The sequence below is a fragment of the Maniola hyperantus genome, chromosome 24 (genome assembly GCF_902806685.2).
Source record: "Maniola hyperantus chromosome 24, iAphHyp1.2, whole genome shotgun sequence".
Taxonomy (NCBI): Eukaryota; Metazoa; Arthropoda; class Insecta; order Lepidoptera; family Nymphalidae; genus Maniola; species Maniola hyperantus.
This window is the reverse complement of record NC_048559.1, coordinates 4,481,167-4,499,041: the sequence shown is the minus strand read 5'-3', so window position 1 is coordinate 4,499,041 and position 17,875 is coordinate 4,481,167. Positions and strand designations below refer to the sequence as shown.

The 17,875-nt window shown below is 35.5% G+C and overlaps 1 protein-coding gene across 1 annotated transcript in view; it reads left to right on the top strand.

The window, feature by feature from the left end:
* Positions 1–2,090: 2,090 nt before the first annotated feature.
* Positions 2,091–17,875, top strand: part of LOC117993406 (probable sodium/potassium/calcium exchanger CG1090) — a 41,732-nt gene continuing 25,947 nt past the window's right edge. The window contains exon 1 of the mRNA XM_034981199.2: positions 2,091–2,460. Within this exon, the coding sequence (XP_034837090.1) occupies positions 2,446–2,460 (15 nt within the window). The 5' untranslated portion in view covers positions 2,091–2,445. The remainder of the gene's footprint in view (positions 2,461–17,875) is intronic.

Sequence of the window (17,875 nt, the reverse complement as noted above, 5' to 3'; positions counted from 1 at the left end):
TTCAGTTTTAAGTTTACGTAATTTATTATCACCATTACATCATTCTCTAAAATCTTACAAATTCAACAATTGACTACCAAAAAGTGTACAATAATGGTAGTTACCAGGTGCCCATTTTGAATAAATATTTTGAGTTTGAGTTTAAATAAAATTTATTTATCACTGCAACCCAAGAGATGGCGTGTCTACTAATTCTTATAAGACGTGTTTAACGCAGTTAAAAACTTATCTTATTGGAAATCGAAATTCAAGGAAGGCATCAAGCCAGGATAAAAATCTGAATATGTAAAAAGAGTCACTTTTACTAACTGACAGACTGACATGACCGATTGACTGACTGATCTAGCATAGCACAGCTCATGCTACTGGATGGATCGGGCTGAAAGGCATGCAGATAGTCATCCGCTAACAAAAGATTTTTAAAAGTTCAAGCCCTAAGGGGGTAAAATAGTGGTTTAATCAAGTCGCAGGCATAACCTAGTATGATATAATTACAGTGGCTACCCCTACACTTTTTAGTATGTTTGAAATTGGAATACGAATATAATATTCTAGAATACAATAGATATGACAATAGAATATATTTCAGTTATTATTTTAGAGAGGGGGATTCCAACATCAATGATTTTAGTATTATACTAACTGTACCTTTCATCATACGGTGTAGTATTCTTTTGGAATTTACCCAGGGTCTTACAATTCTTTTACACATTCCTGTAAGTTTTTTCATCTCAAATTAATGTTCGTCATACCGCTATCTAAAGTATGGCAAGATGCCAGACGGCGTGACCTTCTGACCTTTGTGAGACATATGGGTCAAAAGGAATATTTACTTCTAATAGTCCAAAAATATAGATTATTATATTGGAACTTATTTTAATAAGTACCTACTTGCCTTTGCTCTCACTTTACGCGCGTATTTTGTTGTCTTTACTTATTTTATCAAACCTAAAGAGCTTTATTGGGAAGAAATACGAATTATTTTTATGCAAAAATCTCACAAAACTCAAGCCGGATAAATAAAATGAAAATAGAAAATAATATTCGCCGCAATGAATCCATGTAATCAAATAACGAAGCAGCAACACGCATGATGTAGCGAGGGGCTACGCGCGTAGCAATCCGACTACGATATAACGTAGCCCGTACGGCGTACGTAGCATGATTCAATTTCGTAACTTGGTTCCACTAACTTCATCGATTGCGTTATATCGGTTTAGGTAATTCGCTATTGATTTTATTGTTTAGACAAGATGTTTTTAAATCAATTGTTCTTACAGCTGTTTTTAACTACCAAAGCAAAATCAGGGTGTTTATATTTAAATTTTTAAAGAATAACTCCTCTCGGCGATCTCACCTGATAACAATGAGTGTGTAGATTATAGTCTAAGATGGAAGCGAGTTTTATTATTAAACCCACACCCATAATTATTTTGATAAGAATAATGAGAACTGGCCATTTGGACAGGAGATCTGTAGGGGAACTGGAGTAACTGACGTGGCTCAACCTGTTGTGAAGCTGAAGTCGCAATGGGCAGAGCACATAGAGCGATAGATGTTTGGGATCCTGAGCTGGAATAGCAGCCTCGCATCAGAAAACTCAGTGTTCTAAGACTCTCTGCTAGGTGGACAGACGATATCAAACGAGTCGCAGGAAGCCGCTGAATTGTGGCAGTACGAGACTGTAGCGTGTAGAACCCTATCGGTTGACAATGATGATGAAATCTAGTACTTATCTTTTACAAGGAATTCATATTAAAATAAAAGGGAAACAATTAATCACTATATTACTCGGGAGTCGGGACAAGTATGCCGACGCCAACATGTCTGTTTCATCAATTCTAGGACAATGGTGGCATCCAGTATCACCACATTATAAAACGTCATCTTTAACACAAATCTAACTCTAATTACCAATGCATAAGGTTTAGTGAAACTGCAGTTAAGTATTGCTAGTGACCGATATTTAGCAAAAATTGAATTTCAGCTGTACGATATTTAAATAAAGTTGGTAATCGAATGAATTCATATTTTTGTGTGGACGTGAAAAGCCGCGCAGTCGCCCGTTTTCCACCGTCAGTCGGCTTCGTGGCGCCACTGAGCACGGTTGTGTTTAGGGATATTTAATGTTAAGGCATTTCCCGTGATTCCCGTCAATTGTGCATTCAAATCTACCCAGTCAATTTTCGCCTTCCATTTAGACTATAGCTTCCATAATTCTTAATAAACTAGATATTTATTCGAGTCTTGTTAAAGTATAGGTTCGCTTTAGGTAGATATTATAGGGTTTGAACAATATCGAAATGTGCAAGATCTTATGAAAACCGGCAGCGTCAGGGGCGCCAAACTTTTGGTGTGTGTAAGTTACGTAACGGTTCCGGGGAAAATCGATAGCTGGGCGTAAATAGCGACCTAGGGTTGGAAACAGCTGGCCGGCAGCCAGCCATGATGCAGCCCGCGGTGAGTCGGAGTTTTTATTGAAACTGTTTCAAAATTAATAATATGTTTAACTTTAATTGCTAAAAGCCAAAGTCATTATCAAGTTACTGTTTTTTTTTAATCAAAGTGCAGTACTATTTACTGCACACTTAAACAATAGAATAGTCAACGTTTGAACAATTAAAGCGACCTTATAGCTAAAACAGTTATCTTTTCCAGACAACCTGAGAGGATTATAATTAAATATAGGGAACTATAACGTAAAAGAGGTACACAATAAATACTTCTATAGTTTATAAATCCCATTTAACCAATTAACAACGAAAAATCAAAATGTATTGAAAAGTGTCTCTAAGTTTTGCCATTTATGTAGGCACCTATTCGTTCAATACATATGAGGTCATCTATCGTTATAAACTACATAATATACTTAAACGTGGGTAGATTATATTTCTCGTTCCCTCTTTTATTACTTAGGTACTATCAATCTTATCAATACTTCATACATAAGAAGCTATAAAACCATAACATCTAAGGGTTTAATGATGAATATAAAAAGTAAATTTCTCCCACAAAATTAGTTTTAAGTTAACTATCCAAACAACAATTGTCTATCTTTTTACAAGGGCTGTCTGCTAATGACTAAGGTGCACTTACTAAACAATCAGGAGTACGAGTAAAGCACTAAAGCACGAATTACATATAAGGGGTTAAGCGAGAAGCATAATATCTTCAGGGCTCTGAGTATTTTTGATTGAAGATTGATATCCGGGAAAACCTAATGATTTAACATCTCCAGACTAACATGGAAAGTTACAATAAGTCCAAATTATTTATTACTACTTTGGATGACGTCTTTGCTACCTATTTTTCTTAGTTGGTAATTTGTATTTTTGACCGTGAACCTGTAGATTGTCATCGTTTCCATAATTAATATGAAACCTTGACCTCATGAAATGAAAAGGGCAAATTGGTCAAATTTGATAATAAAGAAGAAATAAAGCTTACAGGACTTATGTGACAAGTAGCGTAAATCTTTCATGTAGTATGTACCTACACGGAAATGGATATCAGCTCATTTAATTACAAAACAACACGTTAACTCAAAATAAATATATGTTATGTAATTTAATAGAGAAACTGACTGACTGATACAATATAACCGTACAGTTCAAATTGCTGGAACTAGAAACTTGTGTTTTTGCATGTAGGTACTTAGGTTTTTAAGCCTCCCAATATGAATGGATTTTCAAAGACTCCATCCAAGCAAAACCGATCTGTATTGGTGATATAATAAATCTGATCGCAGGTCTACAAACATTTTCAAATTATTTTGAAAAATCATTAATTAAAAAGTTAAATCCAAGCAACGAAGTCGCGGGTAAAAGCTGGTATCTTAATGAAAATCAATCGAAAATTCCATTTAAAAGGATGTGATTGTTATCAAAAGGCTTTCACGCAGATAGGATTACAAAAGGAGCCTTCGAACGCAGCCTGAAAATGAGATTTATTCAAGCGCTTTTCCTCTTTTTATATGCACTTATGAATCGACGAGATTCTTTCTCCTCGAATGTTGAATTTATCCAACTCGTTTTGAAGATGTCCTCATCCTATTTTATTTCCTTTTATTTGATTGTTGTGGGCTTTATAATCATGAAATCAAATTTAGTCTTTAGTACGTTTACTATGTGAATGACACCACGACGTTTAAAAAAATCCATATAGGTACCTGGACAAATATACAATCCTGGACAGAGAGGACATTTTCTAAAATACCCCTTAAAAGTACAAATAAATATAATGACCACCAAAAATACTTCGACACCGTAGCTAGGCTATCTTACCAAATATCTAAAATCTGATTATGAGTAGAAAGACGATGGCAATAGATATATTAATAATAGATATATTATAAATTTACCTGCTGGTCTACCAATAGTTTAACCCTCCTATTAGCATACAGCGTATTGTGTGTTGACAATAGTCCGATAATTGGGATTTCAACCAGCGCTCTTGAGAATTCTTGTCCCTTTCCCTATGCCTTCGAATACATGACTTACTCGAAACTTACAAGTAAATGCTTACTCATATAGGTATCAGAGACATTTAGATGTAGTCAATTGTCGTAGTCCTGTGCGTAGCTTCAATATTTCGTACCGTGTATCCGAGGAATTATCGAGGATCGATCTTGTTATTTCTAACTGTGCGCTTAGTATAAAAGTTTACGTCTCACCAAACGTTGCTAGAATTCGAGAGTCGAAACACAATACCGTGAAAGTAAAATGGACCTAAAGAGCCTTGAATTGTAGTCAAAAATTCATTGCCACTGATTCTAACTTCGCAACGTTTCAGCTTGGAGCGCTGGCTGTAGGTGTGTAGACAAACTTGAACTTTAAAACAAGGCTGCTAAGATCCAGTTTACTAAAATGCGGAAGTGTTTCGAAACTCGAATATTATCAACGTTGGTGAGACATAAAATCTTGTAATAAGCGTACTGATAGAGAATTTAAATTCTACTTAGACTAGCTAAAAATCTAGTGGGATTCCGCGATAATACTCGTATAACCACTAAGTACATTTATACACAGAGAAATGTAGGTAACATTTTCCTACAGCTACACTAAATCCTACCATTTCAATATTTTACTCTGTTCCAGTATTACAATGTGAAATAATTATTTCAATATATTTTATTCCCATTATAACTTCCAGTACGTGGTAGAAAATAATGTAGATTGACCTTTAGAAAGAGATGACATGATGATGAGTGAGAGAGACAACACTCTACAAAGCCGAAATCTCATTCAGGTCTGTGCATTATTTTCTGCCGCGTACCTAGATACCGGCATCTTTCCTTGCTCTTTATTTGCTTTAATTTTTTGCCTTGTCCTTTATATTTTACTCGATGATGCCCGCGACTTCATCCGCGTGGATTCAGGTTTTACAAATGCCGTGGGAATTCTTTAATTTTCCGGGATTAAAAGTAGCTTATGTCCTTCCCCGGTATGCTAGCTATCTCTGTACCAAATTTCATCAAAATCAGACAGACAGACGGACGGATAGACGGACGGACGGATAGACGGATGGACAGACGGGTGGACGGACAGACGGACAGACAGACAGATACACTTTCGCATTTATAATATCAGTGTGGATTTGTCGTGTTTGTCAGATAAAAGATATAAGTGAACTACAAACGACATCGCCAAAAGAAGCTTCATCAGATATTTATCATCCATAATATTATAAGCTTCACATTAAACATGGCGTAAAATCTCGCCACAAAGTCGCCCTCCCATTTACTGAGCCGGCGACCTCGTTTCCGAGAGACGTAAATATATACCCACTTAGTTCATGTGTAAACCTAATTCGACAATCCGTATTTAGGTCGTTTTATGATGCTTGACTTTATCCCACCTACTAAACCTTGAACCTTTTTTTAATTAAGCAAAAGCCAACGTAAGTTTTTTGTCCACTTACTGTATTGTGGGAAATTTTATTTTTACTTATATGTGTAATGTACTGTTATTAGTTATCTCTAGTCTCTTAGATGTATACCTATACTGCCAGGCCAGACTCACTTGTTCACGTGACCCAAGAAATATGCCTAGGGCGGGCGACGTGAACCTTCGACGGCTTATCTCATAAGAGAGATAGATAAAAGTTTACGTGATAGAAAGATAGTCGTTCGTTCAATTTTAGACTGCAGGGCTGTGCGAACTGAATTGCACTTTATTACATCGTAACAAGAGTAGCTATTTCCTCAAACGTCGTTTCGGAGAGAGCCTTCTATACCTGGAAAATTATACTATTAAATATTTGTCATAAACCTATGTATTTACAATACAGTATGGAAACCCCCAAACATTCGGAACTTCGCTCTCAGTCGAAGAGAACAGATGCGAAAGTGTGTCTGTCTGTTTGTCTGTCTGCTAACTTTTCATGGCCTAACAGTTTAACCGATTTTGATGAAATTTGGTACAAAGTCAGCTTACATCACGGGCAAGGCTAGGCTACTTTATATCCCGGAAAATTAAGGAGCTCCCACGGGATTCGTAAAAAAACCTAAATCCACGCGGACAAAGTCGCGGGCTTCATCTAGTTAAATATAAGTTAGGTTAAACGCAAAAAAAAATATCCGCTTGCGTTTTCCGCCAGATGTGTCCATAGTCCATACCCTTAGGTGGATAGCTGACGCGAACGGCATGATAACGAGCACGGGTTTATACTTATCTGCCATATCTAATAGGTACTTACTACGTACGGGCGTCTGCTAATGTGTGTTCACATCAAAAGTGCGGAAACATTTGTATTTAACTGCTCAACAGTCGCTTATGTCGCCTGACTCCATACAAAACAAATAAGCGCTTTGCACCAATATAACCCGAGAGACGGCGTCGTCGTCGCTGGGGGTGCAAGTCGCGCGGATTGCTGGTTCTCATATCTATGCGTTGTTAAAGCGGTTATGGTGCACTTAAAAATGTTACCGATCAGTTTATAGTCATTGTAGTGTTAGTACTTATGAGATTTTTGATCTCGTCAACTTTGGTAGAATTCGAGCGATGAAACCTTGAAACAAATGGATTTTGACAATCCATTGTATCCAAATGTATATGTTAATAACTCAAACATATACATTTTTCTTGCGCTTCGTATTCCGTGTTTAATTCATGATTCATCCAAGTAGGGAGTCAAGTTCGTCTATACATCGACAGCCAGTTTTCCAAGTGAATATCTTGCAAGATAATAATCGGTGGTGTGCCTGCTAAATCATCATCATCATCATGATCAACCCATCACCGGCTCACTACAGAGCACAGGTCTCCTCTCAGAGTGAGAAGGGTTTTTGGCCATAGTCTACCACGCTGGTCAGGTGCGAATTGGCAGACTTCACACACCTTTGAGAACATTATGGAGAACTCTCAGGCATGTAGGTTTCCTCACGATGTTTTCCTTCACCGTTAAAGCAAGTGATATTTTAATTACTTAAAAACGCACATGATTCCAAAAAGTTAGAGGTGCGTGCCCGGGATCGAAGCCGCGACCTCCTTTTGGAAGGCGGACGTCCTGACCACTATGCTACCACAGCTTCTAAATGTACGACTGTAAATCGAATGTGTGTATTTAATAACTCTGACATTAGTGTGGTTCGACGCTTCAAAACTATCTACGCTGGCGAGATGTAAATATCTCACGCGCACTTCTGCTGTTACCTACCGACTACTATTTGGACTATATATAGCTGTTCAAGCAATCAATCTAATGAAATAAATGTAGGTATGACGCGCAAAATTTTACTCCTCACGCGCCCATTTAACTTTTGGTCAAATTACATGTCAAAATTACGATTTTAGTCCTTATTTTGAAGTGAACCGTATTTTTGACATGACAGTTGGCCCATAGAATTAAGATGGCGCGTGATGAGTCATTTGGTACGAACTATATTCCATTAGATTGATTGGACCACATTCAGTTCGAAAAAACTTGGTAAGAAGTACAATAGAATAAACCAATGTAATACCAACTACAAGGATTTCTCAATCACACAACTACGACGCACGGCACATAATCGTATTTTCGGGACAATTCTATTCCCGACCCAAGGAGTACTCTCAAGATTGGATTGAAATACCTACTCGTACGTGTCTTATTTAAAAAATTCGAAACGCTACTTGACCACGTTCACATGGCATTTGCACAGCGCGTTTGTTGCAGTATAAATCTTACCGAATACATTTTAAAAATCCGTATCTAAATATAAAAAAGGAAAAGGTGACTGACCGACAGATTTATCAACGCACAGCTCAAACTTCTGGACGACTACAAAGAACACAGCCTCAAAATTTCATGTCTTTAGGTCCAGTGGTTTAGGCTGTGCGTTAGTCAGTCAGTCAGTCAGTAAGTCCGGACTTTGAATTTTATACTTATACAAAGGTAATTATATAAGCTTTATAAAATTGGCGACGAAATAAATAGAGACAATAAGTTTTTCCAAAGGCTTGGAAAAAATTAGTTTTCTTTGAGTTTCCGCCAGAATGTAGATGAACTGACGATGATGAACTGATTTTCTGACGTCAATTGTCAGGAAGTCACACTTCCTGGCTTAAGACAGAAAGTAAAAAGCTAAGCTATTTCCAACAAAATATAAAGAAAAGTAGTGTTGGAAACACACTTATTACTCGCTACTCGTACAGACGCCACGCAACGCGTGTTAAGTTAGAGTGAATTAAAGCGAGGAAACCCTCGGTTTAATCCTGAAATCGACATCTGTCAAATAGGCGAGAAATCAAAGAAATCTAGTCGTTTCATAGCCTACCTAGCGTCAAATGTACGTAACATTTGACGCCTGTCAGTGTAGTTGAAGCCTCGACGTTTTGTTAAAAGTTCTCCTCATAACGGGTTTCCGGCAGTGATCTAGGAAAGGCACCCAGTGACGTTAGGAATTTATGATTACTAAAAGGATGATAATAGGTACATATAATTGCGATATAGTCGCGATTGTCGTGATTGATTGGAATTGTGGAATTCTTCATTGATTCTTGACTTGTCCATGTCAACAAAGTGGGAAGATGAAGTTAATTGATTTGAAACTAGCTGATGCCCGCGACTTCTTACGCGAGGATTTAGATTTTTAAAAATCCCGTGGGTACTCTTTGATTTCCCGGGTAGTCTATGTCGCTCTCCAGGTCTTTAACTATACCCATGCGAAAAATTACGTCGATCCGTTGATCTGTTGCGAAGTGATTGAAGGGCAAACCAATTGTTAGAATTTCGGGGATAATTATTATTCTTATCACTTGCCAGTATACAACGTCATGAAACAACAGTGTAGCCACGTCAATATACCTTATTGAACATGTCATTATACTGTTGTCAATATACGTTTCATGACAAGACGTATATTGGCAAAAGTAATTATTATTGTCCGGAAGTGGATGTCATGAAAACTACAGTGTAGGCACGTCAATATACCTTATCAAATATGTCATTATCTTTTGTCAATATACGTTGCATAAAAAGACGTATATTGACAAAGGCAATTATTACTGTTTGGAAGTGGTAACGACTTGTATTTAATACAGATGTTTTGGATAACCAGGGCTCAGACTTTTGTCAATCATAGTTGTGTTCATACGTTAATTATGGTGCGAAAGTGTTTAAGTTATGAAGTTGTTATATTATGATTATGTGATTATATGATTATGAGATGAGATGAGAAGTAAAAGCATACAAAGAATAAAATATGAGTTTGATGTGATTCTCGAGTATTATTGCAAGGAAATATCCCCCTTAGCTTTCAGTTCAGAAGGTGGGATTCCGGGAAGGTACCTTTGTTATCATCCCGGTTAAGGACTACGCCCAAACAAAAAGGTGATGTGTTTTTTTTCTCTATTTATTTCTTATTGCTCGTTGTAAAGGTTTTCTTTTGTTTCAATGTGTTAATTTTTCTTTGTATCTGGGTGAAAATAATCTTAATAATTTTCCTATTGGTATTTTTCTGAATATGAGAATCACAATTATAAATTAAGGTTACCTACCTTGTTATTTAACTCAATAATATTCAATAACAGATTAAAAGCTTAGATGCATCAGTTTTAGTATTTAAAAGAATATATACCCTCTTCATTTTTGTTTTTCAGTGAAATATGGGCAACAAGCGATGGCGTAACAACCTCCTGGTCGGGGCAGAGACCGATGGGTCATCGCGCTCGCGTAGCAGTTAGTGAGGTATCAATGAAGGCGTCGCTAGGCAGTTCCTTGCGATGACGGGTCCGCAGCTGCTTGTACGTACTCGGTGCAAGTCAGGTACCACTACCGTCAACGATGAAGGTACTCAGGTGGTGTGTTTTAACGTTTGTCAAATTTATGCAAAGTAAGAATGATGGCTATAGTGAAAGTTGTTGTTGAAGGTAGCAATTTATTTTGATTTTGTGAGTCAGTGCACTAAGGTTTATGAAATTAATACGAAATTTAGAATTAATTTTGTTGACGGACAATTTGCCAGCCTTAGAGGATTAGGTAACTCGATATATTGTCTTGTTAAATGCCCTCTCGATAATTTGTTATACTACTACTCAATTAGACGTGCCTGTTGTGCCTCATAGCTATTTTTTTAAAGTCATTGCTAATCGGACAAAAGCAACTAAATATAAATTAATATTGGATAACTTAAGACAAATTAAAATGGCTAGACAAAATTACGCAACCTAAAGATCTAATCTTGCATATTATCCCAGGGTAATGTTCACTCTAAACCTGTTATTTGCACAGTTGAATTTTAATCCACAAAAATATTTAACATCGCATTAAATTGGGAAACAGAAAGGATAAAGTTGGTCAGGCATAAGGTACGTTTGGAATAATTACAGCTCAGTCATGAACAAAAATCAAGTTTATTTGTAAACCGAGATTCAAAGTAACAGTTAATCATTCAACCCCAATTATTTCTTGCAAATTTGGATTACATAGCGGTTTTATTCTAAACCTAGATGAAAATGAATCTTATGCTGCTTGGTTTAGCTTAGTGACAGACGGTGGTGTTAACATGTTTATTAGGTGAAGTCCATGTGAAGACTTAAGATGTTTTTTTTATGAACTGTATTTCATAAGAATTCTTATAACAGTATTATTTTCGAAATCTCCTATGCTATTTCTTAATTTAACGTACATGCATTTGTACCAACTTTCTTCCAACGGGATGCGTATGCAACCTACATTAATTTATTGAGGAATTGCATCTGTATGTTACTCTTAACGTGAACATGATACGTTCAAATCTCGACTCGTACATATGATAATAAAAATAAAAGAAAAACCCAAAATCCTAATAAATAAAAATACAAGTAATTATTTTTTTATGTAGGTAGATGTTGAAATTCAAACAAACAAATATATCGGCAATAAGAACTGATGAATAAGTTATATCAAAATATAGTGGTTAATGTGTAAATGTCTATACTAACTGAAACTCGTCTAGTAAATACTCTTTAATCAAATATCATTTTTTAGCAAAAATTCCGTAACTATTTCAGAGGCTATTACAGTTAAATGAATCATACAATAGAAAGTCTTGACAAGATTGAAAAGATAACTAATTTACTAAGAACTAAGTTTTGTGACCAGGGACAGAAATTGATATTTAGATTTGAGACTTCGCATCAGTAGGTTATCGCCCTTTCCATCTAGTTAACTTGGAACGAGAGCTACCACGAGAAATGGTTAATAAGTTGAATAAGTCTACTTAAGAATGACATCCCCTCTTTTATTAAATCGGAAATCACCGTCTATACATTGACAGCATAAATTTAAATCAGAAAATCGCTAATAAAATGATCTCTTCCCGCGAATAGATGACCAATTTTAGATAGTTCATCCGAGTAGCTAGTTAAAACGTTGGAACTAGTTCGTAAAGCCAGATGTTTGAGTGAAAATTCAGAAATTAGTTACCTTAGGCCTCTCATGTCGTTTTTTGAAATTGGAAACATAAACTTGGCAATAATATTACAATAGATAAACCCTACAATTATTCTATTCCTAATGCTCTGCATTCGTCCTATTCTCGCAGTAAGTTTTCTGAAGGTTTCGCTTCTACCACATGTGACATGCACTATATGTTTTTTAGTTATTTATAAGAAGCCAACGGTATACAAAACTGACTATACAATACCGCAGGTTCACTCAACATGCATAATCTAAATCAAATAAAATATAAAAAATAAGTACTTATAATAATTAAAAAAAATTATAATTACTAAAAGAAAAAGAAGTAAAATATTCGACAAACAACTTTTAACGTATTGCATTTATGTCAAAGATTATTAAAAGTTTGATAAAAGATACTTGAGATTAAATACAATCATCGAAGATTAACAATACTATACTCTGTGAAAGGTTACCAAGGTTAATTTAGCTCTGAAAACTTGCTAGTTCTTGTAAGGGATCTTGTGTTTTGCGTTGATACGCGATTAAATTTTGGACAGTCACTATCACCGTTAATAAATTTGTATTAGAAATAAATGTTTATCAGTTGACTTAAAGGGGTTTAAGCAATTTAACGAATCATTATGGCCATTCATTCCCAACAGTATACTTTCTTTGAAGGCTACGTGGCCTAGAAAACCTTCTTTGAGCTCTCTGTATCCTATCCTTATGCACTTGGTAGTACGGACTCCATGCAACAGGGTAATACTCTAATCTACTTTATATCGTTGAGATAAAAAGCGTAGTTTAGTCAGAGATCTTTTAAGTTATTTGGTATTTTCGTTTGTAACCAAATTATAAGTATAAAAGTGCTTTTTGATTCCCATCATATACTATATTTTGTATTTCTAAATCTGTGGTAACCATGATCCGGAGATCACTTATTAGTTCGACGTTTTCTATTATTTTGACTTCCATGCTGAAGTTGTTAATATTCTTTACTTTTCAAGTAACTTTAAGTTATTATTATCCTACCATGTGATATTAATAGTATTAATCTTACTAAACAATTCATGGTCATTCACACAAAGATGGAACTGACAGTATTAAAAGAAAACACTTGGCAATCTTGGTAATGAACATCCCAGATAACTCGAGGCCAATAACTGATCCCTACAGTATTCTTGATGTTGCAAAGAATGCATTAGATTATTCTCCTTCAATGACCATATTCATATGGCTCTTTGTTAAATATGATTCCGACCAATTAACAACACCTCGACAAAAGTGTCGCAAAGCGTTGCTAACACGATTTTGTCAGCCAAAATCGTAGTTATAGACTATATGTACTGTACCAACAGATTAACATAAAGGTAGGCAATTCTTCAGCTTGCTAGCTTTTGTTTATTAGTAAATTTTAAATGATTGCAGTCCGAAAAGTGAAATACTTCCCGAGTAATAGAAGTTTTAAAGACACTTCCCGATAGACAAAGTTCCTCAATGGTTAGTTTTTCTTTACGGTGAAGATTCTAATAACCAAATGCTATTCGCGCTAACCAATGCGCCGTCTACCGTTCAAGAGTAAAGAATCTATGATATTTTAGGTAACAATAGGTTTAAAGGAACCTTTGCATATTGTATGGATTAATTATTTATAATAGAGGAAGGTTTTCAGAAATTAGCTAATACATTATTTTGTTGATTAAGTGGGTTTTGAAGTTTTACTAGATCAAGTAAAATAAAATCGTCGTCGTAGATAATCTTACTGTACCAACTGACCAACAAAAGCAATTTCTTGGGCTTGCTAGTTTTTTTTTAAGAAAGTTCATTTAGAAGATTCTCTGCCTTTTGATTGAAAAGTTATGACATCTAAGTTTGATTACAGCGAGAATCATTTTGATTCTTTGATTGCTAAATTAATATTTCAATTGTTTAGATTGTTTTATAACATGAGTTAAGGAATGTAAATTAGATTTTATTGCAAATTTATTTGAATGGATTGTGCTTACATTAGAATTAAACGGTTATCAGTAAAAGTACATGATAGTGTAGAAGAATTAATTCTGGAGATATTCAAAGTTCCTTTAGTAAAGTGAACGTAAGGGATCACTTTGAAATCATGGGATTTTAATTTTAGTGACCAAAAGATTAAGTAAAGAGGTAAAATTGACTCAAGGTATTATTTTAGGTTGTGAACATAAAAGGGGTCACGCAAAGAAATATTTTAGTAGTCGTGAACAGGAAGGGGTCACTAAATGAATATTTTAGTTGGCGTGAACATGAATGGGTCACGCAATGAACTATTTAGTGTTGTGAACATAAGGGGTCACGCAACGAATGTTTTAGATGTTGGAACATGAAGGGGTCACTCAACCAGTATTCCAGAGATAATATTTTGCTAAGAGGAGCCACTCGATTGATACAATTATACCATGAATATGAAGAGTCACAGTTTATTTATTTAAGTTCAGAAAGTATAATGGAGAAGTAACTTTAAAGTATACCATGTAAGTCAAGTCAAAATCGAATCAGTTATGCAAGATGTTTTAAATTGTACCTACATGTAGATTGTAACGAAAATTCAAGTCAAATCATTATTCAAAATAAATGCAGTTGTACCCTTTAGATTTTACAACTAGATTGTACAAGATTAGAGAGATTTTAGTTTGTACAATTGTTGGATTTAAGTTAGATATAAAGATAATTGTTGAATTTTGTTAGAAAAGGGTTGTACCATACATGTAAATTGTGAAGTAAATTGAAGTAGAGTCGAATCATTTATTCAAATAAGTGCAAGTGTGCATTTTGATCATCATTGTTGATTTCAGGTTAAATATAATAAATAATTGTTGAAGTTTTGTTAGACAATATTGTACATGTAAATTGTAAGAGTAAATTTTAAGTAGATTCAAATAATTTATTCAAAATAAGTGCAATTGTATACTTTTGGTTATCAATTGTTGGATTTCAGTTACGATATAATTGATAATTACGGGATTTTGTGGACAAGGTTACTCGGTTGTTTCACGAGACGTGAAGACGGTCAGGAAAGGCCGACTGTTAGAATTTCGGGATAATTATTATTCTTATCACTTGCCAGTATACAACGTCATGAAACAACAGTGTAGCCACGTCAATATACCTTATTGAACATGTCATTATACTGTTGTCATATACGTTTCATGACAAGACGTATATTGGCAAAAGTAATTTTATTGTCCGGAAGTGGATGTCATGAAAACTACAGTGTAGGCACGTCAATATACCTTATCAAATATGTCATTATCTTTTGTCAATATACGTTGCATAAAAAGACGTATATTGACAAAGGCATTATTACTGTTTGGAAGTGGTAACGACTTGTATTTAATACAGATGTTTTGGATAACCAGGGCTCAGACTTTTGTCAATCATAGTTGTTCATACGTTAATTATGGTGCGAAAGTGTTTAAGTTATGAAGTTGTTATATTATGATTATGTGATTATATGATTATGAGATGAGATGAGAATAAAAGCATACAAAGAATAAAATATGAGTTTGATGTGATTCTCGAGTATTATTGCAAGGAATATCCCCCTGAGCTTTCACAATAAACCAACAAACCACAAAACCACAACAAACACACTTTCACATTAACAATTTAAGTGGCGTTTTAAAAGTATGAATCCATGTCAAAAGCCAGGCTTGAAGTGGAAAAGCAAAAAGCAATTTCAACAATAAGAAATATAAATTGTCTCATCTCATTAACGATTCCAAGCAACGCCGCGTCGCCTTTACACCTAAATTACAATGTTTCACAATGTTTAACGTTCAGTGTTTCATTCAATTTCTTTTCACTTCGTGTTTGCTTGTGGGGTATCTTCTTTGTAGGATCTACACACACAAATAAGTCAATTATGTTAAAAATAGCATGTTTGCCCTTGGTACCAAACGTACATGTTTGTTCACATTCTCTCTAAACTGTTTTTTAGAGAGATTGTGAATTTATCTCTATTCCAAATTTCAGCGAAATCCATCCAGTAGTTTTTTATTTTTTTATTATTATCTTTAATTTCAGAGGTTTTTTCCTATTGGAATATGCCACTCCGTAAGGCCTCACATATATTAACTACTTACTTACGTAATGCCTTCTTGGTACAACTGTAACAGAGCCCCAGCCTGATCCGACAGAGGTTGTGATAGGGCGCTGTTACAGCCGCAATCTGGCGAAGCATAGAAAATCGAGTAAATACCTCCCATCTCTCCCTCTCATAGTTCTTGTGTGAAAGAGTAACTAACATACACATACATATACAAACTTTCGCCTTTATAATAAGTTATAGCCAAGAATCGGCGACCTAAGTACGCATCGGATCGTAACAAACGAGTTGAGCCCGCCTTTACAGGGATAGTTAATTTAGATTCAAATCTTCCTAATGGGGGGCTGTCATTCTTTTGTTATGAAAAGGAAAATTTTCCATCAAAATAATAATGATTGCTGTAGACGTAAAGTATGTAAATAGGATCATATTCCTCCAAGTCCTCGAGACGTCAAACTGATCGCTAAAAGCCGCAAACGGCAGAGCATTGTGTGGACCGATGCCGAGTGACGTCCGAGAGCACTTGAGAAGACATCCGATCCTCCTAATAAAGGGGAGAGAGCGCTTTACCCCGACTACATTATTGCCGTTGATATTTTTATTTTTGCAAACTTTTACAAATATTTTACGAACGATTGTAACAAATATCCTATAATCAGAGTGACTAGAAGTAATTAAAAGTTTTGGTTTTGTACATTTTTGAAGTTAATCTTTAAAAAATGTTTTATTCCCGACAAGCCTGGGTAGATTAAAAAAATTGCTAAGTAGCTCCTGTTTGACTATAATATGGGGGATAAACATATTATTTTCTATTACTATGGAGCCCCTCCTCCCTTAGAACTTTTTTGACATTTTTACAAAAAAAAAATAAGAAAACAAGAACGAGTTAATGATTTTTAGATCATATTTAACATTTAAAACTTATTTCGCTTCATGTTTAGAATCCCAGAGTGGTTCTAAATGCAACTTTGTTATGCCTAAAGATTCTAAACAAGCATACCCATAGTCAATCATAAAATCAGACACGTTATCAACTAGCGGGACAGCGTGGAACAGAGCGACATAGATACCTACCCCTGAGCTATTGATCCGTTCTGAGTTTTCTATACAATACACGATATTGGGATATGAACTTTAAATACATGTATTTTAGAGTTTAAAATAACTTTGATTGTACAGTAACAGAGTATTATAGTATCTGTATTATTGTATGAAATAAAATGTTATGGTTAGCGATGAACACATGAACATTTAAAACTCTGCAGTTTGCATTGTAAAAACAGTAAGTGAAAAAATAGCTACGACTTTTGTGTAGAATGAAATCGCCATGATCAACCCATCGCCGACCTACTACAGAGCAAGGGTCACCTCTCAGAATGAGAAGGCTTTAGGCCACAGTCCACCACGCTAGCCCAGTTGGCAGACTTCATACAACTTTAAGAATATTTTGGAGAACTCTCAGGCATGCAGATTTCCTCTTAATTGCTTCATAATTCACATAGCTAGCTCCGAAAGTTAGAGGTACGTCTGCCCGGAATCGAACCTGCAGTACCTGAATATGAGGCCAACGTCTTAACCACTAGGCTCAGTGGCGAATTTTCAGTCTTGGCCGCCCTAGGCCCCAGGATTTCGTAAGTACCAGCCGCCCCTTTCTCAACCCCATTAATCATGTCGTAGCCATGAGTTGAGGGGGAAGGGGAGGGGGATTAAAAATTTACTTTTTGATTTGTCAGTAAAATACAATCCAATGACAAATAGGAGCTCGAGCGCAGCAGGCGCAATTTTTTTTGTTACTAAAAAAAAGTGATTTTTGTCATGATTGGCCGCCTCTAATATCTAGCCGCCCTAGGCCCGGGCCTACTGGGCCTTAGGGCAAATCCGCCACTGACTAGGCTATCATCGCTTTTGTATGCTGCAGTATGAGATTAGAATATC